We start from the raw sequence: 17617 nt of genomic DNA, 5'->3' as shown, positions 1-17617 counted from the left end.
TCATTGTGACACCGTGGTCCTTACCCATGTGCGTCTTTTCAGGGGTGTATCCGGCCCTGACTTTATTTTTATGGGTGACAATATCAAACAGCGCGGATGAAAGAGCTCTTGGAACGAGAGGATATTTGCCGAATGGGCTAGCCTGCCGGTTACCGTGACTTAAATCCCATCGAGCATTTTTGGGTCGCGTTGGGGAGACGTCCACATGCCCCAACGACGACCATCCAGCAGTTGTCAACCTCACTGGAGGAAACTTCCCATTAACCTTCTACATTTACATCTACATCTACATCGATACTCTGCAAATCACATTTAACTGCCTGGCAGAGGGTTTATCAAACAACCTTCAAAATTCTCTATTATTCCAATCTCGTACAGCGCGCGGAAAGAATGAACACGTATATCTTTCCGTACGAGCTCTGATTTCCCTTATTTTATCGTGGTGATTGCTCCTCCCTACGTAGGTCGATGTCAACAAAAGATTTTCGCATTCTGAGGAGAAAGTTGGTGATTGGAATTTCGTGAGAAGATTCCGTCGCAACGAAAAACACCTTTCTTTTAACGATTTCCAGCCCAAATCCTGTATCATTTCTGTGACACTCTCTCCCATATTTCGCGATAGTACAACATGTGCGGCCTTTCTTTGAACTTTTTCAATGTACTCCGTCAGTACTATCTGGTAAGGATCCCACACCGCGCAGCAGTATTATAAAAGAAGACGGACAAGTGTAGTATAGGTATGTTACATTTTCTAAGTGTCCTGCCAATAAAACGCAGTCTTTGGTTAGCCTTCCCCACAACATTTTATATGTGTTCCTTCCAGTTTAAGTTGTTCGTAATTGTAATACCTAGGAATTTAGTTGAATTTATGGCTTTTCGATTAGACTGATTTATCGTGTAACCGACGTTTAACGAGTTCCTTTTAGCACTCATGTGGATGATCTCACACTTTTCGTTATTCAGGGTCAACTGCCACTTTTCGTACCATTCAGATATTTTTTCTAAATCGTTTTGCTGTTTGTTTTGATCTTCTGATTACTTTATTAGTCGATAAACGACAGCGTCATCTGGAACCAACCGAAGACGCCTTCTCAGATTGTCTCCCAAATCGTTTATGTAGATAAGGAACTGCAAAGGGCCTATAACACTACTTTGGGGAACGCCAGAAATCACTTCTGTTTTAGTTGATGTCTTTCCGTCAATGACTACGAAATGTGACCTCTATGAGAGGAAATCACAAATCCAGTTACATAACAGAGACGATATGCCGTAAGTACGCAATTTCAATACGAGCCGCTTGTGTGGTACAGTGTCAAAAGCCTCCCGGAAATCCAGAAATACGGAATCGATCTGAAATCCCTTGTCAAAAGCACTCAACACTTTATGTGAATAAAGAGCTAGTTGTGTTTCACAGGAACGATGTTTTGTAAACCCATGTTGACTGTGTGTCTATAGACAGTTTTCTTCGAACAATATATGTTCTAAAATCCCTTGCGATCAACAAGGGAGCATACGGCAGAACCTGCATTGCTGTTCGTGGTGATCACAACCCTATTAAGAACCATTTCCGCCTTTCACAATGTCCAGAGGACCATCATAAATCACGGTGACTTAGGTGTAATTATTCTCTCTGAACAAAAGTGTCATTTCTGTTCCTCCAATTGCGCATTTCTCTCATTTACCTTCTGTACATTTGAGTCTACGGTCCAAGTTTCATGACGCTATGTTATTTGGCAGTGACACATCATGCAAAAGTTACTTTCGTCCTTAAGTTCTGCACAAATTTCTACCATATGACTTGTCTTAGCCGGCGGCGGTGGCCGTGCGTTTCTGGCGCTGCAGTCCGGAACCGCGGGACTGCTACGGTCGCAGGTTCGAATCCTGCATCGGGCATGGGTGTGTGTGATGTCCTTAGGTTAGTTAGGTTTAAGTAGTTCTAAGTTCTAGGGGACTTATGACCTAAGATGTTGAGTCCCATAGTGTTCAGAGCCATTTGAACCATTTTTGACTTGTCTTAAGTTATGCTGCACCACATCCCATTTATCGAAATGTAGTAAAACAGAGCTGTTGTCCGAATGTCCATGCAGTTTGGCAGCCATCTCACACCTATCTCTCATATCATTCAGCTCTTGGGCTAAGCACGTTTGAAATTGTTTATTTTGTGACCGCTCCTGACGTGCCACTACGAGATTTTTACTAATTGGTGCTTGGTAGTCTGCAATGCATTACCCGATAACCGATTTATGTACTTGCTTCAGCAAGCGGTTTGAAAGTCATGACTGTCAATAATTAATGCATCATTTGAGGCTTTTATGCCACATCACTGCCCACGTGTATTATATTTTTGTTGTTACGCTTTAATGTACAGTATGAAAAAAATTGGTAACGGAAGGCTAGCGAGTAGATAGGATCATAAGGCGGACTCATCAGTAGTGACCGACAGGTGGTCGATGGAGTGACAGTGGCCGGGTGAGCAAGAGCCGCATCATACTGGACCAGAGAGAGACAATGGGGATTCATCTGCAACGCTGAGTGGAACGAAACTAATCTGTTATCTACATGATTAAATATTAATCTATAGCTTCAACCGCACTGATGACATTTCTTGCACTGACACCTTATTAATAGTGATTTCAATATCACTCAATTCAACAGGAAATACTAGTTACAAATTATATTTACTAACAGTGCTTATTGATGGAAAGTATGGACCAATGACAAGTACGCCCTCAAAGGGCAGGCGCCAAACTTCTATGATCTGTTTCCGAGCAAGTAATCTCTGTATACAATCTGATCTCATGTTAAGACCTAACAGTTGTTGAGAAATTGACTCGGATGACGTACTTGTGCGATGTTGTGTCAATTCAAGGCAGTCTACGATCGAGTTTCGAGATCGCAACAGGCGAACTTGTGTGCGAAGCGAAAGTCCGCATAAATACGGAACTAACTGTTAAAGTTGCCTCGGAAAACATATTTGTGCTACCTCATGTTGATTCTAAGATCGCGTGAAGCACTTTTTTGCTCGTAAACTAATGATTAATGGCTGGAAATCTTGTTACGAATATTAAAGATAGACTGGCTCTAGGAATCGTTTTGCTAATTTTTCTATTAATGAAATAAAACAATATTAGTTGGCATCCTAACACCTTGCAATTCATATTACGCTTAGCATCAACACCTACCCACTTGTCACATTATTTGCAGTGTTTATGGCACAAGCGTTAAGGTAAGTACACAACTGTGTAGAAAATCTAGCAACTATCTACAGACATTGTAGAGAGTGTCTATAGACATGTAGCTAGATGATGTTTATAGACAGTCTAGATATTTTGTCTCGTGTACACACCTGAATTCGTTGTTCCCTGATGTTTACTAAATACGGCTGACCGTGTTAGGATGTCGAGTTATGCAGTAGTGAAAGAAATTGAAAGAGAAAACGTTGGTTGAAAGGTGTACTATTTGCAGAAGGACCTCGTTTCGGCTGTAATTTACTTTCGATTTTGAAATTAGAAGCAACATGTTTTTTCTGACATCATTGACTGACACTTAATATTATTTGACCAAAACTTCGACAACCAACTTCTTGTTATTGCGTTTTTTATATTCGGTATTGCTGACTTCCCAAAAACATGATGCCACTTGAAAATCTTCGATCAGCTGTAACACTATCTCATTGGCCACATCTTGGTAAGTGGTGTTTAACAATAAGAAATCAAAAATAATTTAAAAAATAACCGCGAGTTTTCCACGGCACAATGAGAATAATTGGAGGTCATGTCTACCAACATTTCCACACTACGGAATGTTGCGCATCATTGTCTGGGAATTGTCATATGTCTCCCATTTTAAATGGAAGTCAAAAGTTGTCCGATTTTGTTGCAGAAGCGTGTCTACAGATAATAAATGTCTCTTACAGGGTGTTTCAAAAATGACCGGTATATTTGAAACGGCAATAAAAACTAAACGAGCAGCGGTAGAAATACACCGTTTGTTGCAATATGCTTGGGACAACAGTACATTTTCAGGCGGACAAACTTTCGAAATTACAGTAGTTACTATTTTCAACAACAGATGGCGCTGCAAGTGATGTGAAAGATATAGAAGACAACGCAGTCTGTGGGTGCGCCATTCTGTACGTCGTCTTTCTGCTGTAAGCGTGTGCTGTTCACAACGTGCAAGTGTACTGTGGACAACATGGTTTATTCCTTAGAACAGAGGATTTTTCTGGTGTTGGAATTCCACCGCCTAGAACACAGTGTTGTTGCAACAATACGAAGTTTTCAACGGAGGTTTAATGTAAACAAAGGATCGAAAAGCGATACAACAAAGGAACTGTTTGAAAAATTTCAGCGGACTGGGAACGTGACGGATGAACGTGCTGGAAAGGTAGGGCGACCGCGTACGGCAACCACAGAGGGCAACGCGCAGCTAGTGCAGCAGGTGATCCAACAGCGGCCTCAGGTTTCCGTTCGCCGTGTTGCAGCTGCGGTCCAAATGACGCCAACGTCCACGTATCGTCTCATGCGCCAGAGTTTACACCTCTATCCATACAAAATTGAAACGCGTCAACCCCTCAGCGCCGCTACCATTGCTGCACGAGAGACATTCGCTAACGATATAGTGCACAGGATTGATGACGGCGATATGCATGTGGGCAGCGTTTGGTTTACTGACGAAGCTTATTTTTACCTGGACGGCTTCGTCAATAAATAGAACTGGCGCATATGGGGAACCGAAAAGCCCCATGTTGCAGTCCCATCGTTCCTGCATCCTCAAAAAGTACTGGTCTGGGCCACCATTTCTTCCAAAGGAATCATTGGCCCATTTTTCAGATCCGAAATGATTACTGCATCACGCTATCTGGACATTCTTCGTGAATTTGTGGCGGTACAAACTGCCTTAGACGACACTGCGAACACCTCGTGGTTTATGCAAGATGGTGCCCCGCCACATCGCACGGCCGACGTCTTTAATTTCCTGAATGAATATTTCGATGATCGTGTGATTGCTTTGGGCTATCCGAAACATACAGGAGGCGGCGTGGATTGGCCTCCCTATTCGCTAGACATGAACCCCTGTGACTTCTTCCTGTGGGGACACTTGAAAGACCAGGTGTACCGCCAGAATCCATAAACAATTGAACAGCTGAAGCAGTACATCTCATCTGCATGTGAAGCCATTCCGCCAGACACGTTGTCAAAGGTTTCGGGTAATTTCATTCAGAGACTACGCCATATTATTGCTACGCATGGTGGATATGTGGAAAATATCGTACTATAGAGTTTCCCAGACCGCAGCGCCATCTGTTGTTGACGATTGTAACTACTGTAATTTCGAAAGTTAGTCTGCCTGAAAATGTACTGTTGTCCCAAGCATATTGCAACAAACGGTGTATGTCTATCGCTGCTCGTTTAGTTTGTACTGCCGTTTCAAATATACCGGTCATTTTTGAAACACCCTGTAGTTGTCTATATATAAAATCACTCGTCTGTCTATAGACAATGTATAAATATATAATTCGCTCGACTATGTATGTTAATGTGTACAGGGCCTTAGAGCTCGCGACCGACAGAGAAGAAACCAAGTGGGACAACTGTTACGGGATATCTTTAGAAGACGCGACGGAAGCAAGTTGCCTCAATTTGTGCTAGGGCAAGTGATCGCAGACATTTCTTGCTGCAATCCACCGTGTTTATTAATCCCGACACATCTTTAAGATAAAAAGTTCCATTTACTGTAACCCATTGTGTAGCTTATGGGTATCATGTCTGCTTTTACTGTGAGACTACATTTTACCACAGACCCTAATATTCGTTACACTTGTCACCCTTTGAGTGAGGAAAAATACCTTTAAACAGTGGTTAATTTTAATAGGATACATTAAATGCTCATGACATTCGTTACAATATGAGAGAGCTTTCGGTCGTTTGCCAGACAGGAAACTTACAGTACCGTTCAACCGTTCATAGTTACTCGTTTGTCATTCCCCGTTGGTACACATATGAAACACGGCCGAGGCAGACAGCCAAAGGAAGCCGAAGTGAGTGCGTTAGCAATCTCAGCCCCAGGGTTATGTAACAGTGCACCTTTTTTATCTAGTAGGCTCTGGAAGTTTGCCTGGTGGCCGAGGCAAGCCTGTTGAGGGCCAGTCATCAAGATCACGCCTGTGATAGTAAACCAGTCAGCACTCTATCGCTAGTACAACAAAATCATTGTTATCTTGCGAAATGAACAGTTTTTAACTCCGCTTTATTAAATTCACTTGTCGATGTAGTTGTGTTTTTTGAAAGCTTACTAACTCACTTCTAATCGATTTCGGGATTAATAAGCAAATCCTCAAGCACATTCAGAGATTGCCAATAACTGAACCCGCCAGCACAGTGTCCATCAAGTACCCAAGCCTGCATGGTTCAAGGGGCAGCTAGCTCGCAGATCTGTCGGTTTTTTGCCTGGGGTTGGGTAATGTATCAGCTGAGGGGAGGTTTCTCAGAGGAGGCTGTTACCGTACCAGCAGAGACGGAATAGACAAAATCGATATCTACTATTTTTATTGTTGGAAGTAAAGTAGCAGAAACCGATAGAGTTTTGCTGAAAATATTGCCTAAAACTAAAATAAAAGGAATAGACCGTACAGCGAATTAAGAAACGAGGCACTAATTTCAGTGGGATGGTGCGGCTGTTTCGTGAGTCTTCCGCAACGAGTCAGATAACGCGATTTTAAATACGTCTCTACAACAAAGTATCAGTGTTTCCGTAGTCTATAGATGTCTATTGTTTCCACCCACGTAGCTTCGGTATCGCCAGCAACCTTTTGCGCTTCGCACTTGAAACCTGACAACATCGTTGACAACTATCAGAGCTCTTCTTTCGTCGCACGAAGTGTAACTGACCAAATAGGACATAGGGGAAGCCGCTCGGGATTAACCGAGCGGTCTCAGGCGCTGCAGTCATGCACTGTGCGGCTGGTCCCGGCGGAGGTTCGAGTCCTCCCTAGAGCATGGGTGTGTGTGTTTGTCCTTAGGATAATTTAGGTTAACTGGTGTGTAAGCTTAGGGACTGATGACCTTAGCAGTTAAGTCCCATAAGATTTCACACACATTTGAACATAGGGGAAGGAAGCGATTATGAACTTACCAAACAAACCGACCACTGATTCAGTGTATTGACCATTATATGCATAAATCAGTCCACCACCCACTCTTTCCAGTAACACACGCACGCACACACACACACACACACACACACACACACACACACACACACACACGTGCAAGCGCGCATAAACATCAGGCCCTCAAAATTTTGCCTCAGACACACTATCACAGAAACAAATTAATTCCAGTTTTCTGGTTTATTCTCCTTGGTTATGAAGCAAATGCCGTAATTGCATATCTACTCCTAAATATCCCCAACTGGGTACTGAATCGGCCTAGTGCCATCTTCAGTGACATTCACTGATCGAACGTAACATTTGTATTTAAGTGGATGAAAAATATTTTATGCGATCAGCTCATAAAATACATGTAAATAAAATAGGTAGTTCATTGGAATTATTTCTCGCAGAAAACTCTAAAATAATGAATTCTCCCATTTCCTATCATATGGTACAATGGTGAAAAAGACTACTTCAACTGAACGATAAATGTTTGTTTCTGATCCAACTAGTTTCGCAGCTTTAGAGCCTTTTCTGTATGTAAACAAGACCAAAACCAATAAAGATCCTGTTTCGATAAAATGTAGTTTAACTATACAATAAATTGTATTGCTGATTGTAGTACCTTACCCGCACTCCTATTTTTTTAATTCATTATTAAACCTACTCCTGCATTACCCCTATTTGATTTTGTATTTATAACCATGTATTCACCTGACCAAAAGTATTGTTCCTCCTGCCACCGAACTTCACTAATTCCCACTATATCTAACTTCAACCTGCTCATTTCCCTTTTTAAATTTTCTAACCTACCTGCCCGATTAAGGGATCTGACATTCCACGCTCCGATCCGTAGAACGCCAGTTTTCTTTCTCCTGATAACGACATCCTCTTGAGTAGTCCCCGCCCGGTGATCCGAATGGGGGATTATTTTACCTCCGGAATATTTTACCCAAGAGGACGCCATCATCATTTAATCATACAGTAAAGCTGCATGCCCTCGGGAAAAATTACGGCCGTAGTTTCCCCTTGCTTTCAGCCGTTCGCACTACCAACACAGCAAGGCCGTTTTGGTTAGTGTTGCAAGGCCAGATCAGTCATTCGTCCAGACTGTTGCCCCTGCAGTTACTGGAGAGGCTGCTGCCCCTCTTCAGAAACCACACATTTGTCTGGCCGCTTAACAGATACCTCTCCGTTGTGGTTGCACCTACGGTACGGCTATCTGTCTCGCTGAGGCACGCAAGCCTCCCCACCAACGGCAAGGTCCATAATCCATGACCCATGGTCCATGGTTCATTGGGGGTTGTCAAGTTATGATATAGGTTTTCAACCGTCACGAAGTCGGTAATCCATCTTAAAATACTGAAGACTTCAGGGATCATCATCGTGATACAGAAAATCTAGAATAAGGACAAAGTGGTTAACCAGATGGATAGAATAAAACAAATGATACGTGTGATGAGACTTACGTCTACACTGTGACACGTAGCATTTCAGGATTGCTGCTAGACGTCAGAACAAAGAAGATTAACGAGAGCCAATGTATCATTAGAATCTGTTGCAAAATTAATTTTTAGTGAGATCACTTTCTATAATACGTTTTACGTGAGTGAAAGTGAATGAACTACGCTTCACAGAAAACTTAAGATGTGTCACAATTTGGCACTGAGTTGTACAACAGTATCTTCAGTGCTAAGGAAACATTGTTTTAATATGGACTAGATGAATGCTGTTTTACGTTTCATTTGCGTCTACAGTCATACTCCGGAAGCCACCACACGGTGCATGGAGATGGGTACCTTGTACCACCAATAGTGACCCCCTTTCCTTTACACTCGCAAATGGAGTGAGGTAAAAACGACCGTCTATGTGCCTCTGTAAGAAAGAAACAGGTAAATGTTTAGAGCACATATAAGACTTCCTTTTCTTCTGTGTTTTAAGGTGAAATTAATGCACATGACAGATTTCCAGGTTTATATTCCTGTGCCATCACTGTATTGCTGAAGGGTGGCGAGTAGTTCATTTTCTGAAAACGTATAATTTTGATACAATCTTCATTTGTTTCTTTTAAGATAATGATTTAAACGCTAAGTCTGCTGATACACTCTTTTATCGACATTATTGTCGTCGATGTTCTCCCCTTAATTTTTCATGGTCATCCCACGTTTTTACTCTGATGTACACACACACACACACACACACACACACACACACACACACACACACACATACAAAATTACTTTCGATGTTGTCAATGAGGAAGCATATATATATATACGCTCCCAGAACAAGAACACATCTTGAAGGCCCATCCCGCTTGCCAACAACATCCGGCAGCCCCGGACGGTGACCCATCAGCCCAACAGCGCTTAACTTCGGCGATTTGACGGGAACGTGTTACCACTGCGGCAAGGCCGATGGCATAAAAGTATAAGCAAGTAAAAATATACTTCGTGCCTTCTAAAGAACTATTTTCAGGAAAATGCACATAAGATACGTGCAAAGACATTTTATTTTTTTTATGTAGCCAGATGGAAGAAAAGCCGTTGTTTTGCGGTAACAATGTCGTAGAATATTTCATCCCAGTCACTCTTTTAATAGTGACTACATTATTACTGATCACTTTAAAACTTATACGTTTTTCAAGAGGAAATTTCCATTTTTCTACACATCACCATAAGAATAAGAATACCTTAGCAAATAGAATTCCTTTTATTGGGTGAGGTGTTCTGATTCTTGTAGAAAACTTATTCTTCCAAAACCATCCACATTTAATGTCCTTGGAATTTAAGGCAATTAATGTTATATGTATGATTCAGAACAAATAGTCTCTTAAAATGTGAAATTGTTTCATGTTAGAATTTTGAAATCAACCGGTAAGAAGCTATAACTCCTTGAAATTTGAAATTTACAAACTGAAGCACTTGATTCATTTGAATTAAACTCTTTTATTCACAAATGTCTTGATCCCATGTAGCACATATGTTTAATGATAAAATTCGCTACATTTGTAAAAATAATTTATTTCTAAAAATTAAACCACTATCCATTTTCAGGACGTATGTTCCATCTTCAGGTGCATCTGCAAAATTTTAAATGAATACTAATACCTATCCATGTGGTTGAAATAATCATAGCGAAACGGAACTGACAGAAATTCTTACAAAAAAAACCTATGTGTACATTAAAATGTGAGTCCACAAAAAATGCATAACTAAGGTTAACTTTTGTGAACTAACATTTTAATGTACGTATAATGGTTTTATTCTAAGAATTTCTATTGGTTTTGTTTAGCTTTGATTGTCTTAATCATGTGGATATATTATTATTCATTTAATTTAATTAATATTATTCATTTAAAATATTTGCAGCTGCACTAGAAGATGGAACATATGTCCTGAAACCACTTAGTGCTTTCTTTTTTAGCAATAAACAATTTTTACAACTGTAGCGGATTTTTATCACTGTCAATGAGTAACAGTTGCGGATGTACCGTCGAGAAAAATGTTTGAGAGATAAGTTTCAATTAATTAGTTTCGCCTCTATGAGGCAATATTAGAATGAATAACACAATCTCGTTGCTGAAGTAACACACCCAGGTATCGTCAAGCACTCATTGTGGACACTTAAAACCAGAACATCGTTTAATTTTAATGGTTCACAATAAGTGTCTGGTGGTTTTCTTTGACGAATTACTTCTATAATGAGATATCAGATTTTTAGCTCTGATTATGATTCGTAGATGAACCGTAACTTAACATATCTGCCAAGACATTTCTGAACAAAGAAAGTTAATTTTCCCATTTGTGGAAAATCTGGCACCTTACTTTGGTTTCACAGTGAACCAAAAGTACTTCTCTTCCGCCGTTGGCCAATTATTCCTTACAGACGGGAGCTGAATCTCCATGAACGCGATAGATAGCAATTTATAAAGCATGTATGTAGAGTGCAGGCAGAATAACGTGGCGATTGGTTGCGCAATCAACAGGGAAATCCTGGTGGAAGCGGTACTGGTGGGGTAGGGATTACGGAGAGGCGCTGTAGGGAATGTGCTGAGCTCTCGAGGAGAAACGCCATTCCAAACTGAAGCCCACACTCACATTTTTTGTAAATATTAAGTGGAGCCCCTCCACGCTCACATTTGCGTGGTACCTATTCAAAAAGACCTGTCATCTCTGCTTTGGTTAGTATCTACATACAGGGTGACAATTATTGAACTACATGAAGGAAAACATAAATTAGTTACAAACTTCGCCGGCCGGTGTAGCCGAGCGGTTCTAGGCGCTTCAGTCTGAAACCGCGCGACCGCTTCGGTCGCAGGTTCGAATCCTGCCTCGGGCATGGGTGTGTGGGATGTCCTTAGCTTAGTTAGGTTTAAGTAGTGCTAAGTTCTAGGGGACTGATGACATCAGAAGTTAAGTCCCATAGTGCTCAGAGCCATTAGTTACAAACTTCGGCGTGCACCAACTTTATTCAACATGTGAACGTCACCACAGATATTCGGATTTAGGTTACGATATGTTCGTTATGCCTGTCATCAAATGGCTCTGAGCACTATGGGACTTAACTTCTGATGTCATCAATCCCCTAGAACTTAGCACTACTTAAACCTATCCAACCTAAGGACATCACACACACCCATGCCCGAGGCAGGATTCGAAAATGCGACCGTAGCGGTCGCGCGGTTCCAGACTGTAGCTCCTAGAACCGCTCGGCCACTCCGGCCGGCATGCCTGCCATCGTCGGCGACGATGTGGCGCAGACGAAAAGCGAATTTCTGCATGACCTGTTGAAGTGTTGAAACATCGATGCTGTCTATGACCTCCTGAATGGCTGTTTTCAGCTCAGCAATGGTTTTGAGGTTATTGCTGTGCACCTTTCTTTAATATAGCCAAACGTAAAGGAGTCGCATGTGTTCAGATCCGAAGAATATGGCAGCCAATCGAGGCTCATACTAGTGGTCTCTGGGTACCCCGTAGCCAGAATGTGGTCCCCAAAGTGCTCCTCGAGGACATCAAACACTCTACTGCTTCGATGGTGTCTCGCATGAACCACATCTTGTCGAAATCATGGTCACAGTCGATAATAGGGATGAAATCGTCTTCCAAAACCTTCAGGCAGCATTAGCTGGTCATCGTGCCATCAAGTAACATCACATCGATTATTCAGTGATGGACATTGCATACAACATAGTCACCTGTTGAGGGTGAAGAGACTTCTCGATCGCGAAATGCGGTTTCTCAGTCTTCCAAATGCGCCAACTTTGCTTATTGGCGAACCCAACGAAATGAAAGTGGGCTTCGTCGGTAACCCAAACCGTATATACCATACTAATTCCCGCCATGCCCCGCGAACAAACCGCGCAGTTTGAACGTCCTAACGCAAACCGTCAGAAGTTATGATGATTTTATTTCATATAGTTCAATAATTGTCACCCCGTAAAAAGAATTGCGCTAAAATGCAACAAAAGCTGCGATTTATTTCCGCCTGGTTTGTTGACCACTTTGAGCTATCAGAAAGGCGTCATGAGTGGCGAATTTTGTGTAAAACCTACACATTTCTCTTGTTTCCATGTTAAAATTTGCTTCTTCTGCCAAAACATAGCGGAATTTACATAGTGTCACCTCACTAACATGTACAACCGCAGTTGCGAGAGAACTCTGAAACAGTGGTCTGTTGTTGTTGTGGTCTTCAGTCCTGAAACTGGTTTGATGCAGCTCTCCATGCTACTCTATCCTGTGCAAGCTTCTTCATCTCCCAGTACCTACTGCAACCTACATCCTTCTGAATCTGCTTAGTGTAGTCATCTCTTGGTCTCCCTCTACGATTTTTACCCTCCACGCGGCCCTCCATTACTAAATAGGTGATCCCTTGATGCCTCAGAACATGTCCTACCAACCGATCCCTTCTTCTGGTCAAGTTGTGCCACAAACTTCTCTTCTCCCCAATCCGATTCAATACTTCCTCATTAGTTATGTGATCTACCCATCTAATCTTTAGCATTCTTCTGTAGCACCACATTTCGAAAGCTTCTATTCTCTTCTTGTCCAAACTATTTATCGTCCATGATTCACTTCCAGTTTGTTAAGTGAGGAACTGAGGAAAAGTGAGGTCAATTGCTTACGAAAAAGCACATAATAGGTACAAAATAAACGTGTTACGTCTTGGCTTATGTTGTTCCGAAACCTATAGCATTTCTCGTTTCATCAGATATCCATGGGGCTATATAAATTACATTCTTTCATTGAAAAAGTCTATAGGCAGTGGAATAACAAGATAGGTAATGAAGTTTTGTATAGAAACCATATGGCAAAATACTTTCCTCTTTGCATGCTATCAGTTGCCAAAGTCTCACTTCGATCTCTCAAACCGTTTATGAAATATGAGGAACGTTGTGGATATTTAACTCTGGCTTTATCGATGGGAAAGATCATCGCACGTGAGTGTATTACGTCAGATCAATTTTCTTGGTATTGGGGACAGATGGAGACCTCCACATAAGTCTAAAGAAAAATTCAATACGTCAACTGAATTTCATACGCGGAAACGTATTATGTAATATGCACGAAACGCAAAATCACAGTGACCCCTACTTTTCATTGCTAACCTTTCGTGCAGTGTCTTACTTACATGCAAGTATCACAACTATGCCCATTAACGAAATGGTGGGCTCAGTGTCATGAATCTGGCATATAATGCTTCAAGTACGTCAACAAAGAATTTTTTTACAGAATAGTTACTATAAAATCGTTTTAGAAAGACTGCAGGGCGTGGGCCTCGATTCTGTCATTGCCGAGTGCCCAGAAAGGGGCAAACACTGTTAGCCTCCCTTTCCGAACGAACGAAGGCTTCAGACGTAAACTGGTCACTGCGCACCGACCACAATATCCAGCGACGACTCTAGCTTTCTACTTAAGGGCGATCTGAACATTGATGCCTAAGTAAAAGGGTGCTTGAGCATCTTTGGGGATGGCGTACCTTGACCTTGCCATCGTCTCCGCCGCTGTAGAGCCTGCCGTTGCCGAAGATGATGGTGGAGATGTCGGTGAGGTGGCGGTCCTGCTCCGACACGGAGGCGGTGACGCTGATCCCATGCATGCTGGCGGGGCACTGAGGCGACCGCAGGGACGTTCGCCTATTTATAGGAGGGAGCCTCTAGGTCAGTGCCGGAGCACGCCCTGCGTAGGTTGCTGGCGGACCGAAATATCCCGGCGCGGCGAGGGGAGCGGCCCGCAGGCGTCTCCGGCGGCTTCTGGAGAACTCTCCGCCCCGTCACTGGCTTCGGGAGATGTCTAGGACCTCGAGGCGGCAGGCGTCTGCTTCAAAGTGCAGTGTGAACCAATGTCGTATTCTGAAGATCCGATGGAGAGAGTACTGAAAACGGAAAAATTAAATAATGGTTAAAATGGCTCTGAGCACTATGGGATTTAACTTCTGAGGTCATCAGTCCCCTAGAACTTAGAACTACTTAAACCTAACAAACCTAAGGACATCACACATATCCATGCCCGAGGCAGGATTCGAACCTGCGACTGTAGCGCCTAGAACCGCTCGGCCACTCCGGACGGCTGAACGCAAACAATCGAAGTCAAGGTGATCAGTTGAATTTGTTATAATTGTGTAACACACATGGTTCACTCAGTCAGTGTGTACCTACCAATACAGACAGGTAATTCACGACACAGCCGAGCACCGTCGATAGTCGAAGAACTACGTCTTGCACACTCCAACTAGCATTTCTTGATATAGCCTTCAGACCGAAGACTGCTTAGATTCAGCGTACGACGCTAGTGTATCCCGTACATATCCCTTCACCTCTGAACGACTATTTCAGCCTACATCGATTTGAACTTGCTTACTGTATTTCTGTCTAGATCTTGACCCCTCCCTCTCCACCCACTCTTCTTTGACGCGTCAAGATATGTCCTCTCAACCGATTCCATATACACTCCTGGAAATTGAAATAAGAACACCGTGAATTCATTGTCCCAGGAAGGGGAAACTTTATTGACACATTCCTGGGGTCAGATACATAACATGATCACACTGACAGAACCACAGGCACATAGACACAGGCAACAGAGCATGCACAATGTCGGCACTAGTACAGTGTATATCCACCTTTCGCAGCAATGCAGGCTGCTATTCTCCCATGGAGACGATCGTAGAGATGCTGGGTGTAGTCCTGTGGAACGGCTTGCCATGCCATTTCCACCTGGCGCCTCAGTTGGACCAGCGTTCGTGCTGGACGTGCAGACTGCGTTGGACGACGCTTCATCCAGTCCCAAACATGCTCAATGGGGGACAGATCCGGAGATCTTGCTGGCCAGGGTAGTTGACTTACACCTTCTAGAGCACGTTGGGTGGCACGGGATACATGCGGACGTGCATTGTCCTGTTGGAACAGCAAGTTCCCTTGCCTGTCTAGGAATGGTAGAACGATGGGTTCGATGACGGTTTGGATGTACCGTGCACTATTCAGTGTCCCCTCGACGATCACCAGAGGTGTACGGCCAGTGTAGGAGATCGCTCCCCACACTATGATGCCGGGTGTTGGCCCTGTGTGCCTCGGTCGTATGCAGTCCTGATTGTGGCGCTCACGTGCACGGCGCCAAACACGCATACGACCATAATTGGCACCAAGGCAGAAGCGACTCTCATCGCTGAAGACGACACGTCTCCATTCGTCCCTCCATTCACGCCTGTCGCGACACCACTGGAGGCGGGCTGCACGATGTTGGGGCGTGAGCGGAAGACGGCCTAACGGAGTGCGGGACCGTAGCCCAGCTTCATGGAGACGGTTGCGAATGGTCCTCGCCGATACCCCAGGAGCAACAGTGTCCCTAATTTGCTGGGAAGTGGCGGTGCGGTCCCCTACGGCACTGCGTAGGATCCTACGGTCTTGGCGTGCATCCGTGCGTCGCTGCGGTCCGGTCCCAGGTCGACGGGCACGTGCACCTTCCGCCGACCACTGGCGACAACATCGATGTACTGTGGAGACCTCACGCCCCACGTGTTGAGCAATTCGGCGGTACGTCCACCCGGCCTCCCGCATGCCCACTATACGCCCTCGCTCAAAGTCCGTCAACTGCACATACGGTTCACGTCCACGATGTCGCGGCATGCTACCAGTGTTAAAGACTGCGATGGAGCTCCGTATGTCACGGCAAACTGCCTGACACTGACGGCGGCGGTGCACAAATGCTGCGCAGCTAGCGCCATTCGACGGCCAACACCGCGGTTGCTGGTGTGTCCGCTGTGCCGTGCGTGTGATCATTGCTTGTACAGCCCTCTCGCAGTATCCGGAGCAAGTATGGTTGGTCTGACACACCGGTGTCAATGTGTTCTTTTTTCCATTTCCAGGAGTGTATTACTCAAGTTGTGTCATAAATTTCTTTTTCCGCAGTTCGATGCAGTTTCTCCTCAATGGTTATTCGATCTAATCTCGGGCATTTCTCTGCAGCAGCGCATTCCAAAAGCTTATATTTCCTTATTGTCTGAACTGCTTATCGTCCACGTTTTACTTCGGTACACGGTTACGCTCCAGACAAATATCTTTACAAAGACCTCTTACCTAGCGCACCCCGACACCGCCCACTTAGCACTAAGTATCTACGGACGTACTACTTGTCTGGTGTAATGGTTATACATTATATGCAAAACTTTCCTTGTGTATCAGTCTATTATTGAAAACAGTATCAAATTGGCAAGGGTATTTCCAGATATTAGCCTTCATATACATGCAGAAAAGCGTGGCAGGGGGCTTTTAATTTATACAAGATATATCGGAAAAGTAATGAGACTGATTTTATTTCTGGCCAATAATGTAGCCCAACTCAAAGTAGTTCCCTTCCACTGCTACAGTCCGGCGGAATCGTTGTTCCCAGGCTAAACTGATAGGGCCTTTAGCGTGTCGGTCACATTCTTTTGAATGTTCTCCATAGTCCCAAATTAAGACTTTTTGAGACATTTTTCAATTTCGGGAAAAGAAACACGTCTGAGGGACACGGATCAGGTGACTAGGGGGCCCTGGAACAACAGGATTGCCTTTGAGGACAAACATTGCGTGACACAAGTGCCCGTGTGACATGGGGCGTTGTCCTGATGCCGCACCCACTTGGATGCAGTGTCCGGACTCACTTGATTCACCTTTTTGTTAAGCCGTTCAAGGACATCTTTGTTAATCACTTGGTTGACAACTTGTCATTTTTGGTGAACGTCGGTCTGATCTCACAAGAGCACGCACGTGTTCTTCGAAGCATTCTTTAGTTTTTGAAGTTGAAGGTCTCCCTTAGCGAGGTTCATCTTCAACGCATCCTCGGCCATCTATAAATGATTTGTACCAGCGAGAAACCTGTGTTCTTGACAAGGAATCTTCCACAAAGGCCTGTTTCAGTTTTTCGAAGGTCACACTCTCGGATTCCATAAGTTTAACACAAAACATGATGACATAACGTTGTTCTA

At 43.6% G+C, this 17617-nt stretch overlaps 1 protein-coding gene across 1 annotated transcript in view; it reads right to left on the bottom strand.

The window, feature by feature from the left end:
* Positions 1-14327, bottom strand: part of LOC126268239 (myosin heavy chain kinase B) — a 73883-nt gene extending 59556 nt beyond the window's left edge. The window contains exon 1 of the mRNA XM_049973895.1: positions 14132-14327. Coding sequence (XP_049829852.1) covers positions 14132-14251 — 120 coding nt within the window. The 5' untranslated portion in view covers positions 14252-14327. The remainder of the gene's footprint in view (positions 1-14131) is intronic.
* Positions 14328-17617: the final 3290 nt, after the last annotated feature.

Source organism: Schistocerca gregaria, chromosome 1, assembly GCF_023897955.1.
Source record: "Schistocerca gregaria isolate iqSchGreg1 chromosome 1, iqSchGreg1.2, whole genome shotgun sequence".
NCBI classification, from domain to species: Eukaryota; Metazoa; Arthropoda; class Insecta; order Orthoptera; family Acrididae; genus Schistocerca; species Schistocerca gregaria.
Note: the sequence above shows the minus strand (reverse complement) of the source record. Positions and strands in the feature narration are given on the sequence as shown.